The sequence below is a fragment of the Larus michahellis genome, chromosome 3 (genome assembly GCF_964199755.1).
Source record: "Larus michahellis chromosome 3, bLarMic1.1, whole genome shotgun sequence".
Lineage (NCBI taxonomy): Eukaryota > Metazoa > Chordata > Aves > Charadriiformes > Laridae > Larus > Larus michahellis.
Genome location: NC_133898.1, coordinates 12,537,954 through 12,554,330, shown reverse-complemented (window position 1 = coordinate 12,554,330; position 16,377 = coordinate 12,537,954). Strand labels below are relative to the sequence as shown.

Sequence of the window (16,377 nt, the reverse complement as noted above, 5' to 3'; positions counted from 1 at the left end):
TTTGTCGTTGCTCAGGAACCCATTTAAAATCATTCTCCTTCTGGGTCACTTGATATAGAGGGCTTACAATTAGACTGTAATCTGGGATATGCATCCTCCAAAAATCCACAGTGCCTAAGAAAGCTTGTGTTTCCTTTTTACTGGTTGGTGGAAACATAGCTGCTATTTTATTGATCACATCATTGGGATCTGACAGCATCCATCTTGACATTTTATTCCTAAAAACTGGATCTCCTGCGCAGGTCCCTTGACCTTACTTTGTTTTATGGCAAAGCCAGCTTTCAGAAGAATTTGAACTATTTTATTCCCTTTCTCAAAAACTTCTTCTGCTGTGTTGCCCCACAGAATGATGTCATCAATGTTTAGCAGATGTTCCGGAGCTTCACCCTCTTCCAGTGCAGCTTGGATTGGTCCATGGCAAATGGTGGGGCTGTGTTTCCACCCCTGGGGTGCTCAATGCCAGGTGCACTGGATACCCTTCCAAGTGAAAGCAAACTGTGGCCTGCACTCTGCCACCAAAGAGATTGAGAAGAATGCATTAGCTGTATCAGTTGTGGCATACTACTTGGCTGCCTTTCACTCCAGTTCGTACTGGAGTTCTAGCATGTCCAGCATGGCAACACTCAGCGGTGGCGTGACTTCATTCAGGCCATGATAGTCTACAGTTAGCCTCCACTCACCAATAGATTTTTGCACCGGCCGTATAGGACTGTTAAAGGGTGAGCGAGTCTTGCTGATCACTCCTTGAACTTCTAGTTAATGCACCAGTTTATGGATGGGAATCAGAGTTTCAGTTAGTGTGATATTGCTGCTGATGCACCGTTGTGGTAGCAAGGTAGCAATCGGCACCTGTTGTTCTTCGACCCTCAACAACCCCACAACAGAAGGGTCCTCTGAGAGACCAGGCAAGGTAGACAACTGTTTAACTTGCTCCATCTTCAAGGCAGCTATGCCAAAAGCCCACTGGTACCCTTTTGGGTCTTTAAAATACCCTCTCCTGAGGTAATCTATACCAAGGATGCATGGAGCCTCTAGGCCAGTCACAATGGGATGCTTTTGCCACTCATTCCCAGTTAGGTTCACTTCCGCCTCCAGTACAGTCAACTCTTGGGATGACCCTGTCACTCCAGAAAAATGGGTTCTGCCCCTCTGTAGCTTAATGGTATTAGGGTACACTGTGCACCTGTGTCCACGAGAGCCTTATACTCCTGTGGATCTGATGTGCCAGGCCATTGAATCCACACCGTCCAATAAACCAAGTTGTCCCTTTCCCCCACCTGGCCAGAGGCAGGGCCCCTCTAATCCTGGTCATAGTATCCATTACTCACTTCTTGCAGAAATGACTTGGAAGTTCCTTCAAGAGGATCAGAAGTAAGATCAGGCCTTCTACTCTGCTGGGGGAACTGCCCGCTGGAAACTGTGGTGGCACTTTTCCTGGAGGGATCCCCTTTTGTTGTTGTTCTCCTTTGCAGCTGCTGTACCTGTGCCTGCAGGATCGAAGCAGGATGTCCATCCCACTCCCTCATGTCCTCTCTGTGGTCACGCAGGTAGAACCCAGGGTGCTTTGTGGTGTGTACCCTCTGTAGTCTCTCTCTTGAGTGGGGAAACACCTGCTGTAATAGCTGAGATGCTGGCCCATACAGGTGGGGAGTAGGACACATGCTCTTCAAGTTGCTGGACCTTCTGGGACAGTTTCTCCACAGCTGAGACAAGGGGGGAAGAGAGACTTTCTTCATATTGCCAGAGCCGGCCAGACACCTCATCCACTGTTTGTCCCTCTTTGCCTTTCCATTCTATTCCTGCCAGTGAGTTGGCATATGATGATGGTGCGCTTCGTACAAACTTCCACCACATGGGCCTTGTGCATTGCACCTCATCGGGGTCTGTGGGTAAGTCTGCATTGTCCAAGTCATAATAAATCATCTCCCACATGGCTCATTCTCTCAGGTACTGGATACCTGTTTCCGTGGTGGTCCACTTGCTTGGGTGACATACAACATCCTCACTGAAGGGGTACCTTTCCCTCACGTGTAACAGGAGTCGCCTCCAGAAGCTGAGGGCTTCTGTCTTTTTCCCAATCACTTTGTCAATGCCTCCTTCCCTAGACAGGGATCCCAGCTGCCTGGCTTCCCTACCCTCTAATTCCAGCCTGCTGGCCCCGTTATCTCAGCACTGGAGCGGCCAGGTGACAATGTGCTCGCCTGGAAGTTGGCTGAAATCTTTTCACATATCCCGCATGTCGCTCAGGGAATAGGGATCGGGTGATTATCTCTGGTTCTGCCTCTTCTTCCTGTTCTCGTGATGGCCCTGGTTCATTGTCACCCCTTACTAAGTGAACTAATTTCTTTCTGTACTTTTTCTTCTGTATGGGGACAACTGTTACTGGCAGGGGTTGGTTTCCTGATTCAGCTGCCGTGGCTGCCAGCGGGGTTGGAGTAACTGCAGTGTCTGTTGCAGGGGTGGGAGTAGCCGCAGTGTCTGTTGCAAGGATTGGAATAGTGACAGCGTCTGTTGGTCTGGTTTCCATCTCTTTCCCCTGAGGGTGCTGCATAATATTGAGCAGTGTTTGGTAGATACTGGCCAGGGTCCAGCACAGTGCGGTGAGTTGTGCCTCTCTGGAATAGCAACAGCATTTTCCTTTCAAATACTCTATCACTTCATCAGAGTCCTGTAATTGTTCAGGAGTGAAGTCCCAGACCATTGTAGGTGAGAAGTTCTCTAGATGATACCTGCCTGTATTCTCCCACGTGCCATGCCACCCATGACTATCCAGCCTCAGGGCTTAAATAGTTGTTTAACCATAAATAACACCTGGAACGCATTCAGGAGACATAACAATAGGAACATGCTGGTTTGAGCATCCCAAGGATATTAAAAATTCTCAAAAGCTCTTGTACCTGGCCTGAAGGAGAAAAGGGAGACAGAAGAGCTGGGGAAAGTGTGTCCCCCTGTTTCCCCTATAGTGTGATTATTAATAAATTCCGAGAGACGGTGCCCAAGGTATGGGCAGGACAGCAATACCACATAAACACCGCAAAATAACTGTCTGAACAGTGATGTTATCATATCATAAACTGATATTACACAATATCAGGCAATCCTGATCCCTCTCCCAGAGGTGATAAACCGCATTGCGGGAAGTACATAAACCACATAGGAATTTACATAACACAGCCATGAGAACAAAGCAACATGGTGATCAGCGACTATTTAACTAATACAATAAATGCACACAACAAATTCATTTTAACAAGCTCTAGTTGGATTTGTCATTATCTCAACCCTTCGAGCCCCACATTGGGCGCCAGAAAGGACTGTCGTGGTTTAGGCTCAGACGGCAACAAAGAACCATGTGGCCGCTCTCTCAAACTCCCCCCACGGGGGGAGAATCAGCAGAAAAAGGCAAAACTTGTGGGTTGAGACAAAGGCAGTGAAACAGAACAGCAAAGGGAACAAGAAAACAACAACAATAACACGGACAGAGGAATGTACAAACACGATACGGAACCACGGCTCACTGACTGGACCCAGGATGCCCCAGCCCGCTCCCAGTGGGACTTCCTTCCCCCTCCCCCGGCAGCTCCCGGCTACAGACTGGGCATGACTCACATGGGATGGAATACCTGTGTCCCTGCCAGAGCCTGGGCAGAATTAACCCTATCCCTGCTGGAAACAGGACATATGGTAATTCAGCTCTGGCATGGAACTGGATCATGTACTGATGACTCAAAGTGTGCATGGAACAAACTTGTGCGCCTCTATGAAAGACTGCTCAAGCATGCTCTTTGTGCACGTACGGCCTTAATTTGTGGTGCTCTCATGGTTATTATCAGTTATAATGATTATTCTATTACTGATGCCTTTGAACATTGCCATTCTATAAAATGTGCATTTGCTAATGTTACAGGTATTTTACTGCACTACGTCGCACATCTGTTTAGCTGTTTAGGCACTACAGAATGTGGGATCTGAATTCTAGTTCAGACTGTGCTTTTTTTTTTTATATACTAATGCTTCATGTGAGGAATTCCAGTGGAATATATAAATATTTTCATTTAGATAAAAAAGTACACAAAAGGATTTTCTTAACAATTTTTTTTCAATAATAAAATTGCATCGACAGGAATGTTTCTATATTGCTCTTCATTGTGTAATTTTTCTCCGTATTTGGTTATCGCGTTATTTTGAAAAGAGTGGCTGTATAGTATAAATTAAATTGTTTTTCAAATAAAAGTATTTAGTGGGCCAGATTATATTCTCATGTTTAAGTGACACGTCTAAATGAAAAGGCCCTCTGTAGAGTTAAGGGGAATTACTGTAGATTTTCCCTAGCACAGCTGAGAGAAGGCTCCAGCCGAATGTAGGTTTCCTACATTTTAAACTTCAAAACAGCGTCGACTAGGAAAGCTGCCCGCTTCCTGTCTCTTACAACAGGAACAGGAAAAAAGCATCATTCCCATCTGAATGCTAATAGGCATACAGAATTATTTATTACATTTGTTCAATGGAACTCACATGTCTTTTTGTAATGTCATGTGGGAACATCTAGCTGCAGGACCACAAGTAACTGCTGTTCTGGCAGAACATCTTCACTACACTGTCTGTCTTCTTGAATGATCTCTTTCTGTATTCCTGCATTTATAAGAAGATTGATTAGAACCTGTTTTTATATGAATCCGTTTGAATATTTATATCTCTGATTTTTTTATGATGTGGAGCATCGTTCTGCCAATTCAACGAAACAAAGCAGCAGTAAAGCTTCTGCCATGAGCCATGGCTTTTTCTGCAAACGGAGTGGTTGCTAGTAAACCTCTTGGGGGGCTGTAATCAGTATGTGCTCCACTAAATAAACTCATCTGTCAGGTATATGACAGAAAAGACTGGAATGTTGACTAATAAAATAAAGTTTCATGAGCCTGTTTAGGCTTTTTTTAAACTCAGTCATTTAAACAAATGCACAGGAAAGTTGCCAAAGAATGGTAAAAATATATCTTTGCCTTATTTGCAAATACATACTCTGTTTATACAGAAATAGTTTAGTTATCTGGCTTTTCCAAAACCAACATGCATAAGTACAACATGCAGTGTTGTTTTCCAAAAACAACATGGAGGACAGGGAGGTGATTCGAGACAGCCAGCATGGCTTCACCAGGGGCAAGTCCTGCCTGACCAACCTAGTGGCTTTCTACAATGGAGTGACTACATCAGTGGACAAGGGGAGAGCTATGGATACCATCTGTCTGGACTTCTGCAAGGCCTTTGGCACGGTCCCCCACAACATCCTTCTCTCTAAGTTGCAGAGATACAGATTTGGTGGGTGGACTCTTCGGTGGATAAGGAACTGGCTGGATGGTCGCATCCAGAGGGTAGTGGTCAATGGCTTGATGTCCAGATGGAGAGGAGTGACACATGGTGTCCCTCAGGGATCCGTTCTGGGTCCGGTGCTGTTTAATATCTTCATCAATGATTTAGACAGTGGGATCAAGTGCACCCTCAGCAAGTTTGCCAATGACACCAAGCTGAGTGGAGCGGTCGATGTGCCAGAGGGACGGGATGTCATCCAGAGGGACCTGGACGAGATAGAGAGGTGGGAGTGAGCAAACCTCATGAAGTTCAACCAGGCCAAGTGCAAGGTCCTACACTTGGGTCGGGACAACCCTCGTTATCAATTCAGGCTGGGGGATGATGTGATAGAGAGCAGCCCTGCAGAAAGGGACTTGGAGGGTACTGGTGCGTGAAAGGCTGGACATGAGCCAGCAATGTGTGCTTGCAGCCCAGAAGGCAAATTGCATCCTGGGCTGCATCAAAAGAAGCGTGGCCAGCAGGTCCAGGGAGGTGATTCTCCCCCTCTGCTCTGCTCTCGTGAGACCCCACCTGGAGTCCTGTGTCCAGCTCTGGAGCCCTCAGCACAAGAAGGACATGGACCTGTTGGAGTGGGTCCAGAGGATGATGCGAGGGCTGGAGCACCTCTGCTGTGAGGACAGGCTGAGAGAGTTGGGGTTTTTTCAGCCTGGAGAAGAGAAGGCTCCAGGGAGACCTTATAGCAGCCTTCCAGTACCTGAATGGGGCCTACAGGAGAGATGGGGAGGGGCTGTTTGCAAGGGTATGTAGCAATCGGAGGAGGGGCAATGGCTTTAAACTAGAGCAGGGCAAGTTTAGATTAGACATTCGGAAGAAGTTCTTTACAGTGAGGGTGGTGAGGCACTGGAACAGGCTGCCCAGAGAGGTGGTGGAGGCCCCATCCCTGGAGACATTCAAGGCCAGGCTTGATGAGGCTCTGAGCAACCTGATCTAGTTAAAGATGTCCCTGCTTACTGCAGGGGGGTTGGACTAGATGACCTTCAAAGGTCCCTTCTAACCCAACACATTCTATGATTCTATTCTATGATTCTAAGTATTTTGCCAGAAGAGTTACTTTTTCTATTTTCATAAGGAAAGCCAGACTTTTATTTTGTCAGTTGTATATACAAATGCCTGTATGTGTGCAAAATGTTTTTGGGGTTTTTTTTTCTGTTTAAAAGCCTGTATTTGGAATTACCCATCTATCAATTCAAGAAATTCTTTTTTTAAAGAAAATGGAATTATTCTGCTTGCACTGCCATGTATTGCAATTACACTTCTAATGTATTGGTCAAAGTAATCCATGTGAAAGCAACATTTTGGAGGCAAATTTTATCCTGATATTTCCTTTGAAATCTTTCCAAATCCTTTCTGGTTCATTCTTTATTGTATTGGGCTTATAGCTTCTACCTAGCAAGGCTGCTAAGAATCTTGCATCTTATCTACCTGTGTTTTGTCTTTGAAAACAGTTTTAGCATCCCACATTCAATTTTTTCGCGAGGAAGTGGTACTTGTAATTTTATCACAGAGAAGCCTTTTCAAGTTCTTTCACATCCTTGAATTCTTTCAGCCTAAGAGGAAACCAGCATCATTCGGGGTTATTGATTCTAGACTGATCCTAATAACATTAACCTGACAAGGCCCAAAGGGTTTCTTACTCAATGCAGGCAGTCAAATCCTTTTCTTAAATTTATCGAACTCTATTTTTTTCTTCCTGTTACTCTACTTCAGGGCTGTATCTAAATGTTACTGCTGGGGTGGTCAGAAACGTCCTTCTTTTCAGACTATACTCAATGTTCTGTTTATGCTATTTGTTCTAGTGCCAACATGGTCCTTCAACATAACTTTTTCTCCTTCTTTGACGTTTATCCTACTGATGTATTTTTGGAAGCAATACTGTCCCTTCCCGGCCTTTGTTTCACTAAGGTATAAAAGTTAAACTCTTTTGGTCTTCTTTATTGTGACACAGTCTTCATTCTATTAATCATACTAATAATCTTTCACTGCATATGTTCCTGTTTTTATTCTGATTTCTCAAAATAACTTATAAAGAACATGCCAGATGAGGTCGCTATGTGTTGTTTTTGTGTACCTTCTGGAATAGCACCCAGGATATACGTTAGGATAAAATTTCCTTTTTCCTGTCTGGAATTCACTCATGGATCATAGCCATTCTATAATTGAAAAATAGTGTGAGATCTTACTCTTTTTGCTGGTGCCACTCATGTTTTAAGCTTACAGCACAGTGCTAGACACAAGGCTCTGAAAGTGTGGGCTTTGGTTAAGTTTCATTCCATGTCTATTTGTTTCATCATCAAGAAACCTCTGTTTCTTCCAATATGATAAATCCGTCTCTGGGTTCACAGTGCCTCCCGGCTTACTGTCCGTAGCAAATCTCATTCTCATCTTTTGTGCCAGTGTCTTTAGTGAAAATATTAAATGTTACTATCCCAAAGCTTGTACCTAGAAATCCCAGTAGTACCTTCCATCCAGCCTAATTGTTTCTTTCTGTAAAGCTTGCTGTAAAACTCCATACAGTATCACATTACAGTTCTTGTACAAATTGTCATTTTCTTGAGCCAATAATTACATATGCTAATATGCAAATATTTTACTGAACGTTTTATAAATCTTTTACGAATGCATCAAGTTTACAACACTGTCCTCAAAATAAAGATAGCTAGGTATTGCTGACTTAATTTTTCTAGCCCAAGAGGTCTTTTATGCATTTTCTTCCATACTTTAAATTATTCTTTTCTTTAATTTTTTTCCTAAATCTTGCGTACTACTCGGATCTGATTAACCAGCTTGTAGTGATCTGGGAAATTCCCTCCATTCCTTCTTAAAAATTTCGGTACATTATTTGCTTTTTTCTATCTTATGGCATGTTTTTTCTGTTGATTATTTTTATTTAAAAAGATGTAAATGAGCAAATCAGCATGCTGTTTTGTCTACTAGCTCATTCAGGGTTACGACAAGAAAAATTTCCCCCTGGTTGGAATGTTTGTGCTCTCTGAGTATTGCTTTCACTTTCAGTGAAAATTTCAGTCTGATCTGCATTGATCCTTTCCGCCTACAGAAACGGCATTTTTTTTTGTTACTCATCTAGGGAAATTCTATTACATCCAATAAGTAAAGTCCGGAGATAACACCAAATGATTATGTAATTTAGTGTCACCCTGTTTTCTCTTCTGGTATCACAGATCAGGTTCAGGTCTGAGGTGCCATCCCTGCTAGAACCGGGAACAGTAAAGACTCCTTGATTTTGAAAGAAATTTGAACCAGAAGCTTCACTTGAAGGTGTCTGAAAGCTTCACTTGATATTATTTGCCAAGACATCCAGTGCCACTGTTGGAAAATGCTGTGTTTATGTAATGATTCAGGCAGTCGTTGTACAGACCCTTTCTCTTCTAGATTGATAAGCAGTTTTGAGTTTTCAAAACTAAATTTCTGTAAGTCTCTAAGCTCAAGTCAGTGAAATTATCTTCGTTCCATGGCTGGAAAGGAACTCAATACATTATAAGATCTTAATATAAAGTGCGCATGCAAATGGGCCTTTGCCAACTGAGTTAGACTTTTTGGTTTTGATCTTGATGATATTGAAACATTGTGCAGTCAAGAAAAATCTCCTCCTGCTTTAAATTTCCTTTGATGCAGATTATGGAGTCTTGCTGACCATGCCTTGATTGCTCGTTGCAATATGGAAGAAGCAGTGCGGAGTGTGTCTTTCAGTCCTGATGGATCACAGTTAGCACTTGGAATGAAGGATGGCTCCTTCATTGTTCTTCGAGTACGGTGAGAAAATCTTACATTAGTTTCTAAGGTTATTAGCTTTTTCCCCCCTGAGTAACTCAAGACCATATCATAAATTCTTTTATTCCTATAAGAAGAAAAAATACGTGGGTATTTTATCAGAAACAGATTAAAAATTGAGCACGTGCTTCCATAATATCACTTGATGTTTTAAAAGGTGGTAGTTTGTCAATTATGCTTTATTTAATTCAAAATATTAGCTCTTCGTAATAATGTTGATAAAATTTGACATTTTCAAGTTTGTCTTTTTTTCTTTATTTATTCTGAAATTATACAGATATTTTGTGAAAAGAAATGTGCATAAGAGAGATAATAACAGAGACAGTTTTGAAAGGAATCTCCCTGGTTCGTTTCCTGCCATATACAATAATGGATACTATGCAAAATAATGAGTGATTGAAAGACATTTTTAAGCATTTGCGTGATATATGTGAATTCTGCTTTTCATATTAGACGACAAACATTTTTTTGCATGAATGCGTTGTATGCAGTAGGCATTTTCTGTGTGGAATACTGTTATAGAAGACACACAAAAGCAGGCGAAACATAAAACTGGGCGTAGAGTGAAATAGCCAAATAAAACAGTGTGATTTCAAAACACATAAGCTATTTTAATTGATACTTGGAAGAGTTTACCTCTTCCTTAACATTACCTGACACATTTGGTAAGCATATATTTAAAATACTTTGAACTACTAGCTGATAGGAGGGAAAATCCTGTAATCGACGGAAGGTCTGTGAAAACCCCCGTAATGTACTGCATTAATGACTTTCACAGAACTTAAGTGATCTGATCACATTAATTTAAAATCCATTTAAAAGACTAGTATTTTTCTAAAGAGGTTAATCTTCTTTGTCTCACAGTAATCTTGTCTTTACTAATTTGCCCGATAGCTGACATTGTTCATGATTCAGCTGACGGAGACTGATAATGATAAACCCAGCGTTATTTCTGAAGGGGTGGCAACACCTTTGTGTACACCTTTACCTTTGTGTAAAGGCCCTGAATGCAATTGCTTCTCCACCTGTCCCTTTTCTGTGACAGGTCTTCTGACGGGGTAACAAATCTGCAGCCCCTGATCCAGAAAAATTGGTCAATGGCAGTGCGTTTTGTTGGCATTTTTTTGTATCATGTAGTCAGCAACATGAATCTTTGTTCTTTGTTCTTTTTTTTGGTCATGAAGGATCTGGACCTATGAAGTAATCCAGAGAATTAGCTGCTTTTCTCAGTAGCCATATTTAACACTACGGAATAGTTACAGTACCAGTTTTCAGTAATAAAGCAGAGCTAAGAATTTTTTTTTTTTTTTCAAAACACTTTTTGAAGGAAAAAAATGGCTATGAATAAATAAGAACTTTCCCAACAGAATTTCTACTGTTATTGACATTTTAGAGTTTCACCATTTTAAGAGAAATCTCTAACAAAATGCTTCTGTTTGTTTAAGATCCTGATTGTCTGTAACATTAACCTTTCCATTCATATCGGCCTCTCCCAGAAATCTCTGTCTTCAGTTACAGATGATTATCCTTTCACGACTCTGCTTTTACAGTTCTATGTATCAGCATTTTTAAGATATATTAACAAAAATCATTGTTTTTTAAATAAATTTGAGTCTTTTAGTAAATTTGATGCTACTAGCAGTGATTAATAAAAGCAGAAATCAGGAAAAATAATTAAAAAGCTTAAAATGGAGAGTAACAGAACTGTGATGTCTGCAGAAGACTCCTCCTCACAAAATTTCCTTACAGCCCAAACATATAATCTGGTACGGATTGTCTTTGTAAATACAAAATTAATGGCACAGAGACTTGCCTCACTGTTCAGTCAACTCGGGAAGATTTCTTTTTAATTTAGTTTTAATTATTTCCTCATAGCCAAAGAATTTGGGGAAACCTACTTGCAAAAATCTTGTCTGCGTTCACTAGCACTGCAGTTTTTGGTTCCTTGATAGGACAGGAAAGGGATTTATATCAAAGGGAAGAATTCAATATTTTTTTGAAAACTACGCCGTATGGCTGTCTTGATTTTTTTTTTCTTTTTTTTAAAGGTACATGCAAAGTATTATCAATACTGTTCTTCCACTAGTGGATGGTGGTGGTGGTGGTGGTGCTGGAACCCCCGAAACTGTAGCTAACTGGTCCTGGCATGTGGGATTAATCATATCTAACTTTACCAGTCTAATTGTTAGCCTCTACTCTAAACTGTTTGCCTGTCTCCCCAAAAGAGTCAATGTGGAGAAATGGGTCTCTCCCAAAGACCATTTCAGCACAGTCTTGTGAGAGACAGGGTAATTGCTCTTTCGATGGAATTCATTTTCCATTCTCTATGAAACAAATAAAGATTAAAAAAAAAAAAATTGTCTGTTCTAGCTTAGACTAGACAGCTAACTGTTTTACGGTTAAAATTAGGTGAATAGAATGAAGAGTATTGTAGGTAGGTAAAGTTGTTTCTATGTTTTGCTTTAAAAGGGTGCTTATAACCTATGAAATCAATAGGAACTCCTCAAAAAAAAGGGGGTTTTAGTGAAATTTGGTTTTTGTTGTACAAATTATGCAGTGCATCTATCTTCATATTTGTCTTAAGTATTTGTGGATTGCATGTTCACACGTTTACAGTTCACGTTTTCACTATTGGTTCTTGCAGAGATATGACGGAGGTAGTTCATATTAAAGACCGCAAAGAAGTAATCCATGAAATGAAATTTTCACCAGATGGCTCTTACCTTGCTGTGGGTTCTAACGATGGCCCAGTGGATATCTATGCCGTTGCTCAGCGATACAAAAAAATAGGAGAATGCAACAAATCTACTAGTTTTATTACTCATATTGACTGGTCTGTGGATAGTAAATTCTTGCAAACCAATGATGGTGCAGGAGAGAGACTGTTCTACAAGATGCCGTGTAAGTTTACAAGTGGCTTGTGTTATGAACAAGCAAACTTCAGTGTTGATTTGAAGAAAATAACGAAAGTGTGATATAAATAGTACATCTGCAAGTGGAGTTTCTTGACTGGAACTTACATAAATATCTCATGTCTTTCCACTTCTATATGTTTTTAGCATGTTTACGTGCAGCTGCATTAGAACTTGTAAGATGTGCGATGTTGTCAAATACCACAAATGTGAGATTATAATTTAAAGTATAATTGCGAATCTTTATTCAGGTGAAAAGATTAATCCCAAGAAGAATACACAGATAAATGTGATGAAAAGAAACGGAGTTTATTGAAAACCAAATGATTAAACAGATTATTCACTTGCATATTTTCAGCTGGAAAGCATCTAACTAGCAAAGATGAGATCAAAGGAATTCACTGGGCCTCATGGACCTGTGTGATAGGATCTGAAGTGAATGGAATTTGGCCAAAATATACAAATGTTACAGATGTCAACTCTGTGGATGGAAATTACAACAGCTCAGTGCTCGTAACTGGAGATGATTTTGGACTGGTTAAATTGTTTAGATTTCCATGCCTAAAGAAAGGTAAGACAGTATTTTGTATGTCTGAAGAATGCAGTATTACCTGATATCAGTAGATTTTTTAATGGTAGCTTTTGATTCTTGTGTATAATTCAAATTAGTGTGTGCACAATTCGTGTTAGCATTAATGGACATAAAGATGAGACCTTAACCCTCTATGTATCTAGTGATTTCCTGCCAATGTTTACGTACTTCTTTTTAGCACTGTTGGGAATGTATAGTTTATAGTGTGCTTATTCTGATATTACATTTTCAGAAACTAATTGAGTAAGACTTTACATCACAACAAGATTGTATCAGCTATATGAGTTACTGTAATTTGTCTAAACGTATGCCAGTAGTGAATTCAGAAACCTCCCGAGAGTTTCACTGTCTGTTAGCGTGTGTCAGTGTAGCTCCGCGTGAGCTATTTGCTTCGTATCTACGGTAGGCTTTTAGCACAGATGGTTTCTTCAGTATTTGCGCTGTGCCGTGCACAAAGACCGCAAAACTAAATAAAACCTTTCGGCTGTCCACGATCTTCAGTGTTTAATTTGATATCGTATCGGTATATTTTCTGATAGTGAATTTGGATTTACGTGTGTAGTACAATACGGAATGCATGCGTATAATTTGCATGAGCGGTAATGGCCGTAAAGGTGAAAATTAAACCCTATGTGTAGCTTGTACTTCCTGACAAGATTTAAGTGCTTTTCAGAAAACTGAAGTGAACGTATCATTCATATTATTTTATGCCATTTATTTTTATTTTATAATTACTATTAGTATCAGAATATCAAAAAGCATTTAAGTATTTATTTTTTTTTCCAATTTTCATAAGAGTGTTTAGACAATGTTTCCATTAAAAGCATAACCTTATTAGTTTACAATGTTAACTTCTTCTTACATACTAACAGTTTTATTTTTGGTTTTTTTTAGGAGCTAAATTTAGAAAATACGTTGGCCATTCAGCACACGTAACCAATGTCTGTTGGTCCCATGATTTTCAGTGGGTTTTAAGTACAGGAGGTGCCGATCACTCTGTTTTTCAGTGGCGATTTATTCCAGAAGGGATAACAAATGGCATCCTTGAAACATCTCCGCAAGGTAAAAATGATCTCTTCTTAATTACTTATTCAGTAAAATCAACAGAGAATGCAGCACTGTTGGAAAAGCTTTTATTGAATTAACAGAAAATATTTTTATTATAATTCCCTGGAATTACGTATGCTCAGCACATTTGTGATGTTTACTTTTCATAGACAACAATTTGTTTCACGCAAGGTCCATTAAAATTTCTTCTGCAGTCTGCTATATTGTATGTTTGGGAATATACAAGTAGTATTTGTCAAAGCGTATGAAAAGGATATTTAGAGGCAGATTACTAAATCACACTAAATTTTCAAAATTAGCCATCTAACTTGCATTCAGAAACCTGACTACACATGTTGAATTAATTTTCTTTTCAATGCAAATTGACATATATATGTGATAACTGTACGTTAGAATTTTTTTTTGTTATATACATGATACTGACAATATTCTACAAAAACAGTGGCAACTGCTGAAAACTGGATTTCCTTCAGCAAAAGGGCAAAAAACTCACTCCGTGCCTGCGGAGCTCCGTGCCGTAACCTATGTTATACAGCAAATCTTTTTAAACACAGAGATCACACTGGAAGCTTTTATTTACTGTTTCTGTATGTTTTCACTCCAAAGCCTGTTAAAAAACCAGTGTTCTCTCAGATGATGGAAATACACTAGCAACTACTCAGTTGTTCTCCTTCCTTCTGCCACCCTCCTGCCCCAGGCAGTGAAACAGGAGAAACAGAAACGAAACCTGACACGTTCAGTCAGCCTGCATGATTTTTACAAATTGCTTAAGCTTCCAAAGCTGTTGAATACTTCTTTGCATGTACTCTAAATTATATAAAAAAAACACATACTATTTGCTCGCGATTAGATATATGTTGATTTTTTTTCTTTTTTTTCTGTGCAGAGGGTGGCGTTGATTCCTACAGTGAAGAATCAGATTCAGATTTATCTGATGTGCCAGAGTTAGATTCTGACATTGAGCAGGAAGCTCAAATCAACTATGATCGCCAGGTGAGTAAAAATTAATACACTGTGCCAATTAATTGACATTTTATTGTGGCTATTCAGTAAAGATAAGCAAAAGGAGTTTGCAGCTAATTCATCAGACTGCTCTAGGAAGATTGTTTTGACAGTATCCAACTGATTACCCAACCTATATAAAACAGAGTTTACTTTAGCTGGAGATGGGAATTTAAAAGGGTTTCAAAAAAAAGCATTGGTGTATATACAGTTATATGTTCGAGTAAAGAATCTATCTTAAAAAGCACAAATTTAAACTTATTGCTATTCCCATTCTCATTATAGGTGTCGGGGAAGACTTCAGTCGTATCAATTTAGTATCCCAATGTGCAGAATACAGCTCATGGAGTTTTTGTATCTCTTCTGTATATTCAAAACAGAATACTCTTAATGAGCATGAAGCTTGTATAATAGATTTATCTGTGACAGATTCTTTTTTATTGCCAAGGGCAACAATGTCTAAGAATTACAATTGGCCTAGTTTATGGGAACCAAGTAGAAATGGTCTCTAATAATCACTTAATACACTTAATTTTTTTTCCTGTTTTTAGTAGAACTGTGTTCTGAGATAAATTAAGATACGTTGCTTCCGTGCAAGAAGAAAACAAATCAAATAAGTATTCTTTACTGCATTGATTTTTTTCACGAACGACAGTGTGCCATTCCACTCCTAAGTCTGTTTTTTCGATGCCGATTTATGCTTTGTCACTGTGGGCATGCCTGGTGATCAGGACTCTTGCATGAACTTGGCTACAGTCACCAAGTCCGCTGTGCTCCCGTCACTTGGGCACTGTGGGACTGCACCCCTCTCCGTGAGGGCACTGTCTGGTCTGGCCTGGCCTGGCCTGGCCTTGTTACTGTGCCCAGCTCTTGGCTCCTCTTCTTTCACAAAGCAGTTTTACCTTGCTGCCCCCTGTGATGTGAGGTTTCATCCAACCTGCATCATCACAATTTGCACTCGCACCACTATGTTAGAAAACATTATTGAAGTCACAAAGTTACAGGAAGTTTAGAAAATGCCATAATAAAACATAGTTTTGCCCTTTTTAGGGGCATGGATTATGATTACGTATTTCTGCAGGACTTCTGCTTCATTTGGTGTATGGGCTATTTAGTTCTTACCTAACAAGAAACTATTCAATCCTTTTGCATTCATCAGGCCCTTCCATGTCCGCCTTTATTGCACGTTGCTCAAACTTATCTCTGAAGACAGAATTATTTTCACCTTGTCCTGGTACCTGATCAGTTGCAATTGTGAAAGGTCAGAACTTCCTCAGACCAGAACTGGGATCTTGTACTAAGCATGAAAAATACGCAATAAGCTTGTTTCAGGTTGGTTTGAGTGATTTAATGGCTGACATAGAGCTGCTTTCTAGAATGTGGAAGGATTACCTCCAAGGTTCCATGCTTTAGCCAAGGACCATTCTTTGTCTTTTCACCTCACTTTCTAGATTCTGCAATAAATTACATAGGTTCTTGTGACAACAGCTTATTTTACCTCTCATTACAGAGATCGATCTCGTTTGCTAAATTAAATGAAGTTTTTGTCAAATTTTCTCCCTCCCCTCTCTTTTACTCCAGGTCTCACTGGAGTGCTTGTCCCATCCTCCTCTTTTTCTCCTCCTGATTTTCTGTCTGTATTCAAATCAG

The 16,377-nt window shown here is 40.1% G+C and overlaps 1 protein-coding gene across 4 annotated transcripts in view; it reads left to right on the top strand.

Moving 5' to 3' along the window:
• The window catches only part of EML6 (EMAP like 6), a 136,682-nt gene that overhangs the window by 62,604 nt on the left and 57,701 nt on the right, over positions 1-16,377 (top strand). For all 4 annotated transcript variants that reach the window (XR_012585935.1, XM_074578610.1, XM_074578609.1 and 1 more), the window contains exons 9-13: positions 8,998-9,135; positions 11,798-12,054; positions 12,424-12,636; positions 13,552-13,719; positions 14,612-14,718. Coding sequence is in view for 3 of the 4 variants with exons in the window: in XM_074578610.1 (XP_074434711.1) it covers positions 8,998-9,135; positions 11,798-12,054; positions 12,424-12,636; positions 13,552-13,719; positions 14,612-14,718 (883 nt within the window). In the remaining variant the exon portion in view is untranslated. The remainder of the gene's footprint in view (positions 1-8,997; positions 9,136-11,797; positions 12,055-12,423; positions 12,637-13,551; positions 13,720-14,611; positions 14,719-16,377) is intronic.